Source organism: Galeopterus variegatus, unplaced genomic scaffold, assembly GCF_000696425.1.
Source record: "Galeopterus variegatus unplaced genomic scaffold, G_variegatus-3.0.2 Scaffold48, whole genome shotgun sequence".
Taxonomy (NCBI): Eukaryota; Metazoa; Chordata; class Mammalia; order Dermoptera; family Cynocephalidae; genus Galeopterus; species Galeopterus variegatus.
The window spans coordinates 906,283-926,522 of NW_007726159.1; the positions used below are offsets into that span (position 1 = coordinate 906,283).

The following is a 20,240-nucleotide window of genomic DNA, read 5'->3' on the forward strand; positions in this document are numbered from 1 at the left end:
GTTTAAGATTGCTAGCGTATGTGTTGGTGATTGAGTTGGAATTCTGGTCTTTTGATTCCAGAGCCTATCTTCTTTCCTATATTTGTCTATTTATGTTTCCTGTGTTTGTCTATTTATGAGAAAGTATTCAAAGGTAGAAACGTGTGAAGAAGCAATTCAGTAATTACATTGAAATAGATATATTTATAGATAAGACTTAATTGTGTATTTATAGGGGAGATTCTTTTATAAACCTGTGAACTGACATGAATAATATTTTTTAACTTAATTTCTTTATTAATGCTGTCACCCTCTTTTAAAAAAAACCAAAAACATAGATTTAAGGATGGTTTTCCATGTACCCACAATAAATAGAGCTTTTTAGTCTTTAAGGTGGCTAGAAAGTAAAGAAAAGAATAAAGTACAACCGTGGTGAAATTAGTGAGCAAAATTCATTTTTTTTCTTATTCTTGCCTGCTTTCTAGTAAGAACATTTGTCCCTGAGATTTCTATTAGCAATGCAGAAAAGAAAATATCACCCCGGATTATTAAGAATTATCTCTAAATTAAGGGCAGACCAGTTAAAACACTTGGCTTTTCCTAATACTCTGTCTTTTATGGCTTTATATGGAAATACTATGAACAACAACATAATGTCTGTAATTCCAAGAGAGCAAATATGATAGTGAGTTTCATAGAACTCTGCCTTTGGTGTAGGATATCTGTCCTTTGGTGTAGGATAATGACATATCACCATAGCACAAATGAATTAAAAGTTCTATAGGTGCCTAAAAGAACATGTTGTCAGTACTCAGCTTGCTTTTGGGTTAATCTAAAAATTAAAATTTCCAGTTTTAAAAATATAATATGAAGAAATACTAATAGGAAGAACTAATAATTTATTTTTTAAAAATATTAACACATGGAAAAATGGTTTATGGCAATACTGGAGTTCTTTACAAAATAGCATGAATCCAATGCTTTTTAGCTTAGAAGGTTTTTTAAGTTATCAAATACCCGTTTCAAAAAATACTAAGAAAAAAATATGGTTATCCACCCATAAAAAAACGTTTACAGTTTAAACAATGTAACTTCTTTCTGAACTCTCCAACGAGGTTATAAAAATAAAACAAATAAACCAATAAAAATAAATAAAATTTGCTCATCCTTATGTGACCCAAAAAAATGAGATGACTTATTATATGGGATTATTATTATATGGGTTCAGAATGGTTGATCTAATTCCATTCTTTATGGCTGTAATTAGATAGTAGGAGCAATTATTTATTAAATCCACTCCTGATTTATAAAAAAATTTTGATACAGATATTGAATGCTCATTTCAGAAAGGCTTACACCTCCTTTCAGCTTCATTCTTGTCATCTCCCTCCATTTAAAGTGTATGAAATTTGGAAGCTTAACTTTTATTTCTCCACCATTTAGTTGTTTGAGTAGACAGTGAAAGTATGCATTGGCCACTGGTTAGTTGCATGTTGCCTTTCAGCTTCATTCTTGTCATCTCCCTCCATTTAAAGTGTATGAAATTTGGAAGCTTAACTTTTATTTCTACACCATTTAGTTGTTTGAGTAGACAGTGAAAGTATGCATTGGCCACTGGTTAGTTGCATGTTTAGCACTTGGGGATGTTCAGATATTGATGTAAAAGGAAGAAGGAATTAATTGAGGCGATCCTCATTGTAGAATCTGTTATTCACATTCTACCACTTGTCAAATACTTTTGGACTCTTTTCATTGGGAATAAATTCACTTCCCATATTCCTCTCTTATTTATCCTTGCATGAAATGTCAGGGTGTAAACAAAACGGACATGTGAGGAACTAAAAGGCTCCTTCATAAATAATTCCCATGACATTCATAATAATTGTAAGGAAACAATCTGAATAATAATGATAATTGCTAACATTTGTGCTGTATATGTTCTAAACACTATATCTGTTAACTGATTTAATTCTCACAGTAACTCTTTGAGATAGGTACTAGTATTTTTTCCTTTTTTCTGATGAAGGAACTGAGGCACAGAGAGGTCATAGCTAGGAAGTAGGAGAGCCATAACTAAGACCCACCTGTGCACTTTGCTTTCCTATTCACTTTGATGTGTGTGGTTTTTATAGTGTCTTAGAGCAGTACGTCTCATCTTTTATACTATGATAGGCCTCAAATAGTATTCCTCAACCTTTTTACCTCCTCTGATTATTGTTGGTGGCCTCTGACAAAACAGTCCAACTGTCATCATTCCATTGGCCAGTTTACAAAGCCTCTAGAACCTACTTTGTTGTTAGTAACCACTTAATTGATGTCTTTTTGTATCATTGCTCATCCCTTAATAGGAGGATAAATTCAGATATCTTTTCAAGGAATGGGTAATCTCCATCTGTTTAAAGTGTTAGTGCAAAATGGTATTCCTTTTTCTCATTAAGGACTTTAAAAATCAGTTTTTCTTTTTGGAGTTGTGGTGGGGGAGAGGGTGGGGTGTGTATATTCTATGTATATTAGATATCTTTAATCTCTTATCTGCAATTCGAAAATCCTGAAATCTTTAAAACCAAGGTTTTTTGGTGAACTTATTTGATGGCAAAATGACTAGAACTGATGTGACACTATTTATAGTTTTTATCTATTATACTTACTATGTACATTCCTACATTTTGTTGCAGAAATATCATTGTGCTTAACCATAATGTATGGCCTCCAAACCCACTTGGTTATTGATGTGATATACAATATATGTGCCGTATTGCCTTTCTAAATTCCCAGAAGTTATGAATTCTGGAACAAACCTGGCCACAAAGTTTCAAATAAGGGATTATGGGCCAATACTAAGGTGTTTAAGATATTATACAAGACAAGTGATATTATACAAGATGGCTTTTTTTCTTCTCCTATTCTTTTGAGTCTTGACTAATCCATATGATAAGTTTAGTTGCTGTGAATAAGTTATTTTAGTCTAAAATGGGAGGTAGTCTTGATATAGTGAAAAGATTAGATTTGGCTTCTGAGAGGACTGGGACCAAATCCCAGCTCAACCACTCAATATGTTAATTATGTGACCTTGGACAAATTTAATATCAAAATTTAGCTTCCCATTTATAAAAAGTGGATAATACTCAAATACCTTATAAGATTGTTTTGAAGGTTAAATGAGATAGTAAATGTAAAACATCTAACATAGTTCTTGGATTATGGTAGCTATTTAAAAAAATTATCATATTCTTCACTTCATTCCCCACCTCCCAACTTCTAGTTTGAGATGACTTTCTAAAAAGTGTATAATTATTATCTTATTAATAAAGTAGATCAGAGGTCAGTATGGTAAGCTTCAGGCAGAACCAACTGATTGCAAAAGCTTAGAAGCCAGTCCTGAAATATTTTGAGACCACAGGAATAGCAGGCGAACATCCCTGAAGTGAGAAGGTGTTTGTTCAGTTCAAGGAATGGCATTGTGAGGAGTCAAATATAGCTGTGGACCAGCTTATGTAGAGTCTTTGTCGTGGGCTGTAGTAAAGACTTCAGGTTTTATGCTGCTTGTAGTGGAAATCCATTGGCATGTTTGATCAGGGGAATGAAAAGATGTGTTTTATGTTTTAAAAGATTACTTTGGGGCCGCCCCTGCGGCGCTGGGAGTGCAGCGACGCTCCCGCCGTGGGTTCGGATCCTATATAGGAATGGCCGGTGCACTCACTGGCTGAGCGCGGTGCAGACAACACCACACCAAGGGTTGTGATCCCCTTACCGGTCACGAAAAAGACAAAAAAAAAAGATTACTTCATTGGCTGCTGTTTGGAGAATGGATTGTAGTTGGGTAAGAGAGGAGAGAGGCAGGCCAACTAGTACTTCGTTGGCTGCTGTTTGGAGAATGGATTGTAGTTGGGTAAGAGAGGAGAGAGGCAGGCCAACTAGGAGTCTATGGCATCAGGGTAAACAAGAAATGATGGACTAGAGTGTTTAGTGGTAAAGACAAAGAAAAGAGCTGAGAATACTTGCCGTTGAATTATATGTGGGAGAGTTGTTTTGCCTTGAGTGACTGATTGGTGCAATTTCATATTCAGTTTTCTTCCTCTGACAGTTTGTGTTTCATGTGCTGTGTTTTAGTGTATACAAAAGTTTATGACTTTTCCTTGTTGGAATGGAATATATCTTTCATCAAATATTCTTCTTTTCCCATTTAATGTTATTTTGCTTTAGAAAGACTACTGCTAATTCTTCCTTCTGTGGGAATTAATTTCCATACCATGAAAAAGTGACAATTAAATGAGATAATGCTTGTAAGTGAACATAATATAGGAGGGATGAGAATTCAGTCTCTCTCTGCACACTCTCTTTTTATTTGTCTGTGATGTCTTAACAGGGTTGGGTATGGGGTAGCTCTGTAAATATTTTTATTTCTTGCATTTCATGGATGATTTTTCCCCCCAAAGCCACTTTCTTCCTTATATTTAGATTACAACTTGATTTATTGGTTTTTTTTAAATTAAAAATTTATGTTTTAGTTGGCACATAGTGATTATACATATTTATGGGGTACAGTTTTATTTCAATAAATGTATGTAATATGTGATGATCAAGGATAATTAGCATGTTCATTATTGCAAAATTTTATCATTCCTTTGTGATGAGAACTCTTGAGCTCCTCTCTTATAGCCATTTGAGCCAATTCTGAGACAGGAGTATTGATGTCTCCAACTGTAATTGTATTGGGATCTGTCTTTCTTTTTAGATCTAATAATATTTGCTTTATATACCTGGATGCTCTGATGTTGGGTGCATATATATTTACAATTGTTGTATCCTCTTGCTGAATCGATCTCTTTATCGTTGTATGATGCCCTTCTTTGTCTCTTTTTATGACTTAAGTGTTTGATTTAAAGTCTATTTTATCTGATGTAAGTATAGCTATCCTGCTCATTTTTGGTTTCTGTTTGTGTGGAGTATCTTTTTCCATCCCTTCACACTTTTGGTCTGTCTGTTATTACAGGTAAAGAGAGTTTCTTGTAGGCAGAAGGTAGTTAGGTCTTGTTTTTTAATTCATTCAATGAGTCTCTATCTTTTAAATGGGGAATTTAATCCATTTACATTCAAGGTGTTTATTGAAAGATGTCCCCTTACTCCTGACATTTTGTTAATTGTTTTATTGTTGTTTTCTATATCCTTTGTTCCTTTCTTTCTCTTTTGTGTTTGCTACTTGGTGTTTTTTTTTGTAGTGATAAAATATAATTTTTTTTTCTTGTTTGTGTATCTGCTCTACCAATGTTTTATTCTTTCATGTGTTATCATGATGGTAGTTACCATTCTTTTCTTCCAGAAAGATGTAAGGCTCTCGTAAAGCTGGTCTAGTGGTGGTGAATTCCCTCACTTTTTGTTTGTCTGGGAGAGACAGTATTTCTCCTTCATTTTTGAAGGATAACTTTGTTGAGTATAGTAATCTTGGCTGGCAGTTTTTTTCTTTCAGCACTTTGAAAATATCCTCCCACTTTCTTCTGGCCTGTAAGTTTCTTGCTGAAAAATTTGCTGTTAGTCTGATAGGGATTCCCTGATAGGTGACTTGATGCTTTCTCTTGCTGTTTTTGGAATTCTCTTTTTATCTTGGGCTTTTGACAGTTTGACTACACTGTGCCTCAAAGAAGGCCTTTTTTGGGTTAAACTCTTCAGGGATCTCTGAGCTTCTTGGATGGGGAAGTCCATATCTCCCAAAATGTGGGAAGTTTTCATTAAGTAGGTTTTTGGTGCCTTTTTCCTTTTCTTCACCTTCTGGAACACCTACAGGGTGAAAGTCTGTACACTTAAAGTTGTCCTATAAATATTATAGGCTTTCTTAATTCTTTTTAACTTTTTTTTTTTTTTGTCTGACTGGATTATTTTAAAAGACCTGTCTTCAAGTTCAGAAGTTTTTCCTCCTGGTTGATCTAGCCTGTTGCTTAAGCTCTTGGTTGTATTTTTTATTTCATTTAATGAATTTGTCAGTTCCAAGATTTTTGTTTAGTTCTTTTTTATGATGTCTATCTGTTGAATTTCTCATTTAGAGTGTGTGTTGTTTTTCTGATTTTGTTCAGTTGTCTCTGTATTCTATGCATCTCACCAAGGCTTCTTGATATTATTATTTCTAATTTCTTTCCAAGCATTTCATAGGTTTCATTTTCTTGAGTCTGGTACTGGAGAATTATTTTATTCCTTTGGGAGAGTAATGTTTCATTGTTTTTTCATGTTTCTGTATATCTTTGTTTATGTCTGGGTATCTATCTGGTGAAAAAGTTGCTCCTTCTAATTTTGGAAGAGAGAGACTCTTTCCTGTAGATGTGTTCTGTAGTGACAGTTGGTTAGGGTGTTTTAGGTTTGATTTGGGTTGAGCAAAGTAGTGTAAACTCCATGTGACTTCTTTGACTGTATTCAGTGTCAGAGTTGTCTGCAAGTACCTCAATGGCCTAGGCTCTGGGCTGCTTGGCAGCTCCTTGCTGGATCATGTGACATTGGGTGGGATTGCTGGTGCTGCAATTGGGAAGTCAAGCCCCTGGAAGATGTGCTGGTGTGCTCAGTGACTCCTCAGCTGAAGTGGTTGATCCTGGACTGGACAGGGTCTCTGAGATTGGAGTGAGTCACCAGGGTTCTGGTAGAGGTGCTGTGGCAATCAGCTGTTCCTCTGCTAAAGTGAGCAGAGCTTTGGGGGAGATAAGTGGAACCCTGCACCCTCAGGAGAGGTTCTGGGGCACTCTACAGCTTTTCAGCTGGAGTTGACAACTATGGGAACAGTCATAGCATCTTCAGGTGAGATGCTGGGGTCACTCTGAAGCTCCTCAGCTAGAGTTGACAATTCTAAGCAAGGCTGCTGGGGCTGTGGGTGGGTCTGTGTGCCCCCAAGAGAGGTGCTTAGGTGTTCTACAGCTCCTCAGTTGGAGTGCTTAACTATGGGCAAAGTTCCTGGGGCTGTGGGTATGACTCTATATCCACAGGAGAGGCTCTGAGGTACTCTTGTAGCTCCTTAACTGGAGTGGGCAGCTCTGGGCAAGGTCACTGGGGCCGTGGGTGGGAAGGCGGGACCCTGTGCCCCAAGAGAGGTACTAGGATGCTGTGTACTCCTCAGGTGGAGTGAACAGCTCTGGGCAGGGTCACTGTGGCTGTGAGTTGGACCCTGAGCCTCCAAGAGAGATGCAGGGATTCTCTGCGGCTCCTTAGCTGGGGTGAATGGCTCTGGATAGGTTCATTGGAACCGCAGGTGGGAATCTGTGCCCCTGGGAAAGGCAAGCTGGTGCTCCACTGAAGAGAGCAGGTCCACTCTCTGTGGCAGAAGACCCCAGTTGATTGGCTGTAAGCCTCTAGAAAGTGCACATATTGGTGCCGCAGGTGGGAATCTGTGCCCCTGGGAAAGGCAAGCTGGTGCTCCACTGAAGAGAGCAGGTCCGCTCTCTGTGGCAGAAGACCCCAGTTGATTGGCTGTAAGCCTCTAGAAAGTGCACATATTGGTTCCTTTTGTCTTGGGGTGGTCTCCTCACTATGTTGGGCTGCCTGTTCCCAGGGGTGCAGGATACTGCCTGGGTTTGGATGCTGGAGTCATGGTATAATGGGATGTCGATGGGGCCTTAGGTATGTGGAGATGTCAGGGCTATTGGGCCCCAGGGCAGAATGTACCTTAGTGTTCGAGCCAATCTCCAAATGGTGATGTGTTGTGGCAGCTTGAATCCCAAGGGATGGGAGTTCTCAGCATCAGCTTCCTCTCTGGAATAATTCAGTTATGTGGGCTCCATGCAGCTTCCTACACTGGGCTCATGGCCTGCAAGCACTGTGCAGCTCTCTTGTAACTTGGATTGCAGGTGTCCGTGGTGGGAGTTTTTCACTTATTTTTTCTTCACAGTAAGGAGTCTCTCTCCTGGTTCTGAGCTGGTCCCGGTTGAATGCTTCACTTGTCTTTCTATGCTGCCAACCTGAGTTTCTGGTCCTCAGGGAGTCTTCTTCACTATTTTGCTGAATTCTGGTGTTTTCTCCTAGATACTGTCAATGTGTGACTAGCTATTTGTTGTTTGGACTTTCTTTGTGTCAGAGTTGAGAGTTGGGCGTCTCTAGTCAGCTACCTTGAACTCTTTCTCCCTTTTCAAATTCCTCAGCCAGTGAGCGGGAACCGGTCTGTATGTGGGATCCGAACCCTCGGGCGGGAGCGCCGCTGCGCTTCCCAAGCGGCGCACTTATCCAGTGCGCCACCGGGCCGGCCCCAAATTCCTGTTCTATTCTTTTGCACACACTATTTGATTCCTTTAATAGTACACTCTTCTTTCCGTTATTTAAGTCTTTTTCTTTTTTAAAAATCTTCCTGAAGATTCCATTATTCTAATTATGTCTGCCGCTACCTTTTTCATTAGAACTTTGATATGTAACCTAATAGGTGTTCAATAATCTATTCTCTATATAGTTTTAATTGACTCAGTTTTATAGTGACACATAGTTGAAATGGAAAAATTAAACTTAAAATGAAAATTCAGAAACCTCTGTCACAGTACTGGGTTATTTCTTCAAGAAGTGTAGAATGGGTTCCAGGATCTTTTTGCAATTCCCTTTGGTACTTAAGAATTAATGCCACTATAAATTTTCTACTATTGGCAAAAGAGTTCTTTTCATATTAGTTTTGATTTGCACAAAAGAAGGGAGATTGAAAGGGATCATTTAAAAATTTTTATGTAGTCCACGCCGAATTTCTCTCAGAATTGTTAATTTAGAGGGAAAACATTTGTTATCCTAGTGTTGGTTTCTCTTTCCTTAAGATTATTAGTATATACTTAAATTTTTATCATTTACATATCCATCCCTAAAATGTGAGCAGTGAAAAATATAATCTTTGTTGTGTATGTCGGTACCCGGTACATTGCTCAGTCTGAATTAGGCTCTGAATAAGTGTAATTGATTGATTATGTAATTGGTTGCTTTGTCATAACTTGATAGATTGTCTCATTAATTTCCTCTTCGCAGTTAATGGAGAATCATCCTCATCTGCACCAACTGATAATGCTTCCGCCATAGATACTCCAGTAGTATCTGAAGAAACCACCGTGTCTTCAAACTGCACTATTACTACTGTTGAAGATCCTGCAGTTCAAGAAATACTGACTTCCTCAGAAAACAATGAATATATTCCTTCTCCCAGTGCAGAACTGGTATCTGAAGCTAGAAGTATGTTAGACCCTGACACCTTTAATTCTGGAAATAGTTCTGGTTTTGAAGCAGCCAAATTAAGGCAGCCAGATGGATGTGTGGAAACTGTACGGCAGCAGTCTGGAAATGCCAATACAGAAACTTTGCCATCAGGGTATGTTCAGTTTTTTTTATGTTTGACTTGTATTTAAGTAGCAACTTTTTGATAATATATGACTGTTGAATGTGTGCTTAAAATGTTTCCATTGTTCGGACATTTGAAACTTCAGTTGGAATTTGATTTATACTATTTGTTTATTTTCTACAAAGCAAGTACTTTTTGGAACCAAGAATAATTGCTCATCTAGTCGAAGTATGTGTGATATGAAGGGAAAAGAAAAAAACATAATGTTGATTTGTAAGACCCTCTCTGATTCATGGTTTAATTTTACATATCAGTGAGTGACCATGACACTCTATGCAGTATCCTCAGTATTCTCTAGCTTCCTTCGTTGTCTGCTCTCTAGAGCTCACCCTTGAGAACAAATAGCCATCCTTTAACTCAGCAAATATGCTTAGTAATTCTTAATCTCCTTTAAGTTTCCCACTGCAATTACTCAGCTCACTGTGACTTTCTTCAAAGTATATTCTGTATGTGGACTCCATTTGGTTGTCTCCTCCCTATTTACCTAACAGTTTTTTGACTCTCTACTCGGCTCTCATGTTACTACTAATAATTAACTATTCATTGTCTCTGCCTTCAGGAAGCTCATTTAGTGGTTCAGACTTGTAAGCATGCATGTGCAGTACAGTTTCAAAGTGCTGTAATAAAAGTATGGACACAGTGCTTTTCAACACAGCTTACAATAGTCACAATGTCAACCCTCATGGCTGTTGAAACTGCACTTCTAAAGGTCTCCAGTTACTTTATTACACTCACTTTCTCATTGTAGTCACTGTATACATACCCCTTTCTATTTTTCTAAGTGCTCTTTATTGGCTCATCTGATTTTTGTCCATTGCTTAACTGTGGTTCCAGCCTTTGGTCTTCTCCTGTGTGTGCTTCCCCTACTAGTTCTTGCACTCTTCTGTCATTTTAACAAGTACATCTACATTTGTCCTGGCCAGATCTTTTTCTGAGCTTATTTTCAGCTGTTTTCTGAAAATCCCTTCTTTTTCCTGCAAAGAGTTTAAACCCTGCATTATCTTCCCCTTCTCCCTCAAAAATCTCTTGTCCTCTGTCCCCTGTCTTTGGTGACTTAGTCATTTTTCCTAGTCTTTTCATATGTCAGTCATGTGACACAGACATATAAGAATCTGTTCTTACTGTCAAGAGCCTCATGGTTAAATTAAAGCCATGCAGAGGTTAGTTTAGGTGTATGGGGAGGAACATCCCTGTGCTGTTGAGGTCAAAGAATACTTTCTGAAAGTGATGACACTTTAAGTGCATTTCTGAGAGAGGAGTTAGCAAAGCAAATAATGGAGGCACAAGGTAAAGAGTTTCATTCACAGCAGAGCCAACTGCATATTCAGATCTCTAGCATCCATGAAAATAAGTATGCTGAACTTAGAAATTGAGATTTTGTTATAATTTGAGTTTAGTATTGAGGAAGCAAGGTATATAATGCTGAAGAGTAAACAGACTATGAAGAATTTTATATGCTTGCTAAGGGTTTGGGAGTTTTTCTGAAAATTGAAGAATTTTAAGCAGGGGAGTGGCTCAGTCATATTTGCATTTCATAAGCTGGAGATTTTGCCCAGTTGCTCACTCACTCATTCATTTAATCAAGCAGTAATTCACTTATTTAACAGGTATTTATTGAGTACCTGCTGTGTGGCAGCTACGATTTAAGCATGAAAAATACAGAAATGGACAAAATAAAGTCCTCTTCAGTCTAGTGGAGAGAAAATAGACAAACGCACATACAGATATATGTCATGTGGTGATGTCAGTGTTAAAAAAATAAAGATTTGGGTTACACAGATGTATGCTTTTATCAAAACTCATCAGAATGGTACATTTAAAACTTGTGCTTTTCCTTTTATGTAAACTTAACCTAAAAAATTTAAACAGATATTGAATTCTAGTTCATGCTGTGCAAGTGGAAGTATTGAGAACAAAATGTGCTAATGTCTGCAACTTACTGAAATGCATTTAAAAATTAGATGGTCAACTGATGGGAGGGAGTCAGTAGAAAGAGATTGGCAGTACAGGAGAGAAAGAAGACAGCTGTTGTAATTATGGTTTATGAGAAGGTTAACTCTCTTACTATCGACCCCATTACCTAGTCATTCACTAAATTCTATTATTTTTATTGTAATATATTTCACAAAATTCTTCTACATTTTCTTTTTTTTTTTTTTTTAAAAAAAAAAGCTCTTTGTTTAGTAGTAGGTTTCGAAAATGTGTATATAATGTTTTAGTGAGACAGGGAGACCATCTCTGAATACTTGAAAGGAGAGTCTTATGGTTGAAGGTGAAATGTGGCAGTTATAAATTAGCACCCCCTTCCAGGAAATTAAAGAGTTCTAGCGAGAATTCTCATTAATCGTTTAGATAATTTGCACCTATTTGGGAAGTGGATGAATTTCCACTCCTGGAATAATCTAGTCTCTGGCCTAATCCAGCCCACCGTTCATAGGGCCTGTGGTCCAGCTCTAGTGGGCTCTATAACTGTGAATGATGGAGACAAAGCTAGGCTGCCACCTGTTACCCAGGTACATCTCCCACCAAACACCTTCCTCCCTCATTGCTGTCCAAGGCCTGCTCTGGTCACCACCTACACACTGGGAATTCACTCTTGGAAATTACTAGGTTCCAAATGGTGGAATCTCACTTTGGGAGTGGCAACTCAGCAAGTTGCCTGCCCTTGGGCCACCTGCCAGGGGAGGAGAGAAGGGCACACTAGGATCTAGGAGTTTTGGGGGCAGATAGTGAAATTGACTGGGCTCCTCCCCTGTGGCCCAGGAGTTCTGGGTCCTAAGAATGTTGTCAGCAGAGGGCAACTGGGCACACAGCATGCCCACAACCAGGCAGAGGGGGTGCAGCAAGGCAGGAGAGGAGTTTTCTCTGTTTTTTATGTAAGTACCTACATAATGTTCTTGATTTTGCCTCTTAGCCCACAAAGCCTAAAATATTTACTGTATAGAATGTAGAAAATTATAAAGAAGATATCTAAAAGTAATTCTGAATATCATGTTCCGTGTAGAAAGAAATTTTGTTTGACAAAGATGAATTCTATTTAGAACAAAAACACTGAAATATGTAAGTGATCCCCACTTTTGGAAAAGTTAAGGACCAGTGAGTAGCATTATGCTTGGAACACAAGTGCTTACTGAGTATTTGTTGAATGTTAAATTAGAAATACTTTCAATTAAATTAGGATAAAACTTAGAAAAGGGCTTCAGAGCATATTATATGGATTGAGGGCTTGGTTATGTTTGTTTTTTCTCCCAATCTTAATTGTTTCTGTTTACAAAATTAAGACATCACCAAATAAAATATTTAAGTCATATGGAAATATTAGTATCCCTTCAGCTCACCACCTAGAGTGGTGTTTGTATATTACTCTAGCAGCTAATATCTGAGTTGTCTCTGTGTCAGACGTTGTTCGAGGCACTGTGTGTACAGAGGGGTGAGAGAGCCCAGGACTCTGCTGCTGTGGGGCTTGTGTTTTAGTGAGCAGACAGACAGTGGCCTTATGTGGAAAATTTATTCAGTAATGTCAGATAGTGACAAGTTTTATGAGAAAGATAAAAGTGGGTGAAGAGGATAGAGGGCAGCTCTATAAATTATTATTATGTGTAAATTTGTAGAATTATTTTCAGAAAATGGGATCATACTCTAGATACTGCTTTTCAGTTGCTTTGTTTTTTAATTTGGTCATATTTCCATGTCAGTACAGGTACCAAATATTTAATCAACAAATATTTGTTAAACACTTTGTGACAAGCTCTGTGCCTGGTGTTGTTAGTACACTGATAGGCAAACAGACAAAGGCCCAGCCTTTGTGGAGCTTATAGTCCAAATATGTAGGTCTACCTAAATTCTTTTGAATGGTTTATAGTACAGTATTTCCTGATATATTAATTTTCTATTGCTATGTAACGAATTACTCCCAAAATTTAGCAATTTAAAACAAACATATTACACAGTTTCTGAGGGTCAAGAATCTGGAAATGGTTAGCTGGGTCTTTCTACTCAGGGTCTTTCATGAGGTTGCAGTCAAGATGTAGGCGGGGGCTGATAGAAGTTCCAGAAAGAGAGAAGATGGGAGGAAATCCTTAACAAAATAACAACAAAAAAAACGTTCACAAATATGAAGGACATGAATTTCCTTACTGAAAGGGCTCACCAAAGACAATTTATTGTAAAAAATTTTAGTATGTTGGAGTCAGAGAAAAAAAATCCTAAAGATTTCCAGGGACGAAAAAAAGAAAAAAGAAAGCAGGTTTCATACTAATCAGAATGGTATCAGACTTCTCAGAATCAACACTAGAAGCAAAATGGATATATTTTATTGACATTTTGTGCCTTTGGCTTGATATTAGGCTGAAAGTTCATCTACTTGTGATTAAATTTCTGTTTTCTGATAATTTATGATTCTGTAAATTAGTAACTTTTAAAAATTTCAGGTTTTTATGTCTTCTCCGTTAACTACACTAATTATTTGAGTTTTCAATACTGTAATGAAAAAGGAATAATTAAGATGTTAAAACAGCACTAAAAATTGAGAAAACAAACATCTTTAGTAAACACCTTTATATCTATATCTATATTTATCTATGTATAGATTCTTTTAAAGTAAAGCTCATCTATAATTTTCCTGATTATAAGAAGGAATCATTTTTTAGATTATCTTAGGTTATTGACTTTTACTTGTATTTTTGTATTTTTATTGAAGCTGGGAACAAAGAACAGATCCTCATGGTAGAACCTATTATGTAGATCATAACACTCGAACTACCACATGGGAGAGACCACAGCCTTTACCTCCAGGGTAATGTAACATCTTTATGTATGTTCAGTTGTATTTTATCAGACATGTGATTTTTAAGTTTATTTAGTACAGCATAAATAGATTCTTTCATTTTGCATCTAGTATTAAGTTTTCTTACATTTTCTTGATTTGCTTGTGTGAATAATGAATGTTCAATAAATGAGATTTGTTATATTGTATCTCTTTTACAGCTGGATAGTCTTAAGGGTTTCCTCAAGAGATTGTCAAATATTGGCATGAGTTACTGAGAGAAATTTCAGAATTTTGGTTCAATTTCAGTCCTTGTTATTTTTTAAGGAAGGAAAGTCATACGTAGGACAGATTATATGTATGGTTCTTCATAGATCTAAACTATGTTATTTCATGACATCTAATGACAAGAGATTAATTAGAGTGGTTTAAAATTATGATCTACAAAGATGGGTATAAACTATAAATAAACTTGTATTACATTATGCCCAAAATTATAGAAGGTTTTAAACTAATAAAACATTCTTGTTACACACGGAATAAACTTCATGCTATTAGGCTGTCAATCAAGGCCATTTACAAACTCATCTTCCTTTACCTTTATATCCTTTCATATCTCTTTATATGTACTGCACTGATAGCTAGTTCAATTACACTTTGCATTTTCCCCAAACATTCTGTGTATACCTGGAATTATTCCTTATTGTCTTTAACACTCAGAATATCTGTCCTTCCAGATTCAACTTAAAGTTCATCAATATAAAAGACATTTAAAGTCTAGAAAATCCAAGGCAAGCAATATGTTGTTTTTGTGAGATATGTCCCTTTTATGGGATAAAGTACTCAGGCATTAGCCCTACAGTATTAAATGAGAACTTACTATAGGAAAATGGACTTGATATTTCAATATAGCAAATCATAAAGTTCATTTTAACTATGACAGGATCACCAAGTTATAGTTGCTAATTTAACCCATTCATTGAGTGCTATAACATGAGTTTTATTTTACTAAAACTTGTCCAAAGGTTAAGCGGGGACTATCTTTACTTTTATCTTTAGAACCTATTGTGTTCTTTGTGACTCCCTGGTTTATAAGTTTGTAATAAATTTATAGAAAGAACTTAGAATTGGTTGGTGAAAGGATTCTGAAGTTATTGTATAAATTAATGACAAAAATTGGTTTAGTAGATTCTGAAACTGTTTAATCGTTGGCCTCTTTTTTTATAGACAGTCTTGTGAAATCATGTTAGTGGTAGAATGGGAAGGCCATTTAGCTAAGTTCATTTTAACTATGACAGGATCACCAAGTTATAGTTCCTAATTTAACCCATTCATTGAGTGCTATAACATGAGTTTTATTTTACTAAAACTTGTCCAAAGGTTAAGCGGGGACTATCTTTACTTTTATCTTTAGAACCTATTGTGTTCTTTGTGACTCCCTGGTTTATAAGTTTGTAATAAATTTATAGAAAGAACTTAGAATTGGTTGGTGAAAGGATTCTGAAGTTATTGTATAAATTAATGACAAAAATTGGTTTAGTAGATTCTGAAACTGTTTAATCATTGGCCTCTTTTTTTATAGACAGTCTTGTGAAATCATGTTAGTGGTAGAATGGGAAGGTCATTTAGCTAAAGTAAATAGTTGATAGTATTATAGATTTTCTGAATAGTATCAATATTTACATTCTCTTAAAATCATTTTATTACATTCTAGACTTAATTTTTAAATTATTTGCATGAAGTATTATTCCGTTTTTTATACTGAAAGATTGTTGTTTATTTTATTTTTATTATTGTTTATTTTATTTGTGGTAGTTGGGAAAGAAGAGTTGATGACCGTGGAAGAGTTTATTATGTGGATCATAACACCAGAACAACCACATGGCAACGGCCTACCGTGGAATCTGTCCGAAATTTTGAACAGTGGCAATCTCAGCGAAACCAATTACAGGGAGCTATGCAACAGTTCAACCAACGATACCTCTATTCGGTAATTAGCAAATTACAAGATTTTACTACATCTTCCCTCAGCCATTTGCCCTTTTCTACTTCGGTAATTTTTTAAAATGTTATAGACTGCATTACAACGTATTCTTTTAGTTAATTTCTAATAAATAATTAGTGTTTCTGAGATAGATATATATATATATATATATAAAAGCAGTTTAAGTTTTTAAAAGATGATCCAGTGTACTAACATAATTATACACTCAGTTTTATATCCTTATTAAGAGGTAGTTTCATAAATGCAGTTTCTTAATAAAATAATATCTGTTCCAATTCCCGTTCTTCTACCTTTAGTTATAATAATTTTGTTTGCTTTAAACAAAACCAGTTATTTCATGATTTTACTTAAGGCCAGTCTTGCAGTATTCTAGCTGTTCTGATTCTCATCCAGATTTGAAGAAACAACACTCATCTGTTTTGACTCACCAGAGATATTCCTGGGATTTGGAGATATTTTTGTCCCCAAAATCTAATGCCCTCTGGATATTTGACTAGTTAGTGATTTATTTATCACCATAGACATCCACATTAGGATTTTAAAAAACCCCAAAAACCCCAAAACCAAAAAGAACACCTCTGATGAATAGTTTGATTGCAGGAGGTAGAAAAGATAAATTTTAAGTATGTACTGGGCAAATGGGCAACTCTAGATAGTGTTTTGAGGCAACCTGAAGAAACCCAAAATGTAAAGGCTAGTAGAAAGGAAGTAGGAAAGAGACATGGAAAGAAAACTTAAATAAGTTTCTTTGGATTCTTGCCTCAGGCTGGCTCTTTCAACTCCAGTTTTTCAGAGATTAAATAAGTTCTCATTTGCAGGTTGACCCACCCTCCTGGTTATCTATAACCAGCAGAGAGGGAGTGGGGCAACCCAGTTTTCATAACATCTCCTGCTGTCACCAGTTGCTGGTTCTTTGGTGACCTGTACAGAAATCTGAGAGGTTTCATAGTTTAGCTCCATATAGTAAACAAGAAATTATGTACTATGTGTGTTTGTTTTTGGTTGGACTTACCTGTACACATGAAAACCTTGGGGAAACAGAGCAGAATTAAAAAATAGGTGTGTGAGATGTTCAACTGCAAATAACAAAATCTCCTTAAATGGATTTAGGTTTGGTGGTCTCAGTACAACACCAAGTCTGCAATAAGCATCTAAGACAAATACTACATTGGCTCAGTAGTGCCATCAAGTATCTACATTCTTTCTGCCATTTTGCTCCCCCATGTTTATCATGCTTCATGCCTGTCACTTTGATCATAGGGAGCTGCTGCCCTCTGTGTCCCATTTCCACAGTACAGGCAAGAAGAAAGGAAAAAGGGAATTGAAAGGGGAGGTGGCTGTGTTCTAGCAAGCCCTTGCCTTTTTACTTAGAAAGGGATGCTCTTACCATGACCTTCTGCCTATACCTTGTTGGCCAGAATTGCTCACTCCACCAGCCCAGCTGCAGGGGAGCCAGGGAGTGGAATATTCTTTATGGACACATTACTACCTCAAATAGTGGTTTGGTTATCAAGAAAGAAGAGGTGGGGAATGGATATTGAGTACAATTAGCTGTATCTATTACAAGATTATAAAGTATTCATCAAGATGCATATACTTTATCATTAAATTATTTTTCAGAAAAAAAATTATTTTTCAGGTAATTATTTTTATATTTTTTCTTTTAGAATTTATGGTACAGTGTTTATATTTTCTTCAGAATATATTTCTAGGTTGTAATAATAAGTAAACATACATACAAATGTATTTTTATGTATGTATGAATACATAAAATATACTAATTAAGGTAATGGTTTATTTCTACAAAGACAACTAGAGTTTATATTGGTTTTATTAATAGGCATTTGTTTTAAAGGACACCTTGATAATTATTCTATTTTTAAACAAATAATTTAAACACCTCATTTAAACACCATAATTTTCTATATGCTCTGCCCCATCTCATTTCATTCCTGTAGATTACTATGCAAAGACTGGGAGATTAAAATATTGATGTCAGTATCGTATTTTTAAATCATTTTAGAAAAACTGATAATTTTATTTGTTGATTGGCTTCTCTTACCTCATGATATTTTAAGAACTTTGTGTCTTGAAATTACTATTGGCACATTTCTTTATCATCTTTTAAAAAATTATTATATATATATATATATTCAGAATATATTTCTAGGTTGTAATAATAAGTAAACATACATACAAATGTATTTTTATGTATGTATGAATACATAAAATATACTAATTAAGGTAATGGTTTATTTCTACAAAGACAACTAGAGTTTATATGGGTTTTATTAATAGGCATTTGTTTTAAAGGACACCTTGATAATTATTCTATTTTTAAACAAATAATTTAAACACCTCATTTAAACACCATAATTTTCTATATGCTCTGCCCCATCTCGTTTCATTCCTGTAGATTACTATGCAAAGACTGGGAGATTAAAATACTGATGTCAGTATCGTATTTTTAAATCATTTTAGAAAAACTGATAATTTTATTTGTTGATTGGCTTCTCTTACCTCATGATATTTTAAGAACTTTGTGTCTTGAAATTACTATTGGCACATTTCTTTATCATCTTTTAAAAAATTATTATATATATATATATATATTCAATGTGATTCTACCAAGCACTTACTTTATTTCTGCTACTATATTAAAATACTGTTATTTTATTTCTCCGCCAATCCCTTTGTCTAATTAAAATACTGTTATTTTATTTCTCCGCCAATCCCTTTGTCTAATCAGGCTTCAATGTTAGCTGCAGAAAATGACCCATATGGACCTTTGCCACCAGGCTGGGGTAAGCTGATATGTTGTTGGTAAAAATATCTGTAAGATGTATCTATCAAATAGTTATTAAATCTTATTCTCACTTTATTTTTTAGAAAAAAGAGTGGATTCAACAGACAGGGTTTACTTTGTGAATCATAATACAAAAACAACCCAATGGGAAGATCCAAGAACTCAAGGGTATGTATATGCTACAGCCCTACTTAAATCATCTTGCATGTATCTGTAGATAGAATCAATGAACCTTGATTTAGATGTTTTTAGTAGCTGGAAAATGTTCACCTTGTGATTGTAACTTTCTCTTCCAGCTTACAGAATGAAGAACCCCTGCCAGAAGGCTGGGAAATTAGGTATACTCGGGAAGGTGTTAGGTATTTTGTTGATCATAACACAAGAACAACAACATTCAAAGATCCTCGCAATGGGAAGTCATCTGTGTAAGTGCAAACCTGAAGTTCTCCTTAAAACCTGTAGTTCTCCTTAAATGCTGCTTAATGAGGACATGAGATTTCGTCTCTAATGTAGCCTCAAGTGTAGAAACAAATTTTCCTTTTTGGTTTAAGAAAACCTGCACAAGTAATACTATAGTATACCCATCTTTATTCTAGAACCAATCTGTGGCATGTAATTCTTTAATAACAATGGCAAATATTCATATAGCAATTACATGCCAAGGATTGTTCTAAGCACCTTATCTGTATTAGCTCATTTTACCTTCTAACAACCCCCTGAAGGTAGATAACTGTAATTTTTCGTATTACCAAGTGAGGAAACAGATGTGTAGGGAGCATACCTAACTGTGTAAAGTCATAAGGCAAAATGGAGCTGGTTTCAGACCAAAGCAGTCTGTCTCCAGAGTCTGTGCTCTTAACTGCCACATCATACTGCTGCAACATCAGGGAATGAGATGTTCAACAAAACTGAATTTTCCAGATAAAGATATCTTAATTTAGCAGTTGACAGATCTCTTTTTCATCCTTACTCTTAGATGTGATGTCTCTGCATCACTAAGAAAACAGAACCAATCATAAAAGGTCATTTGCAACTTTGCACCATCATAGCTACCTACCTGCCATCATCTATCTTCCCTTCTATTCCTATAGATTAGCTGTCATTGTCCTGTCAAAGGCCAGTCCCTCTGCTAGTACATTAGATTTTGTTCCCCCTTCCCCACTTAATCACTCCAGCAATTACCATCTTTCTATCCTACATCATCACTTTTTCTTTCCCTATTAAATTATTCTCATCGGCTGCTACTTCTCCTTGATTTAAAAAACACCACACACACACACACACACACACACACACACACACACACACACACACACACACACACACACACACACACACACACACACACACA

At 35.9% G+C, this 20,240-nt stretch overlaps 1 protein-coding gene across 1 annotated transcript in view; it reads left to right on the top strand.

The window, feature by feature from the left end:
- WWP1 (WW domain containing E3 ubiquitin protein ligase 1) overlaps positions 1-20,240 on the top strand; it is an 80,123-nt gene that overhangs the window by 27,604 nt on the left and 32,279 nt on the right. The window contains exons 7-12 of the mRNA XM_008572599.1: positions 8,947-9,283; positions 14,013-14,108; positions 15,894-16,068; positions 18,833-18,887; positions 18,973-19,057; positions 19,186-19,314. Coding sequence (XP_008570821.1) covers positions 8,947-9,283; positions 14,013-14,108; positions 15,894-16,068; positions 18,833-18,887; positions 18,973-19,057; positions 19,186-19,314 — 877 coding nt within the window. The remainder of the gene's footprint in view (positions 1-8,946; positions 9,284-14,012; positions 14,109-15,893; positions 16,069-18,832; positions 18,888-18,972; positions 19,058-19,185; positions 19,315-20,240) is intronic.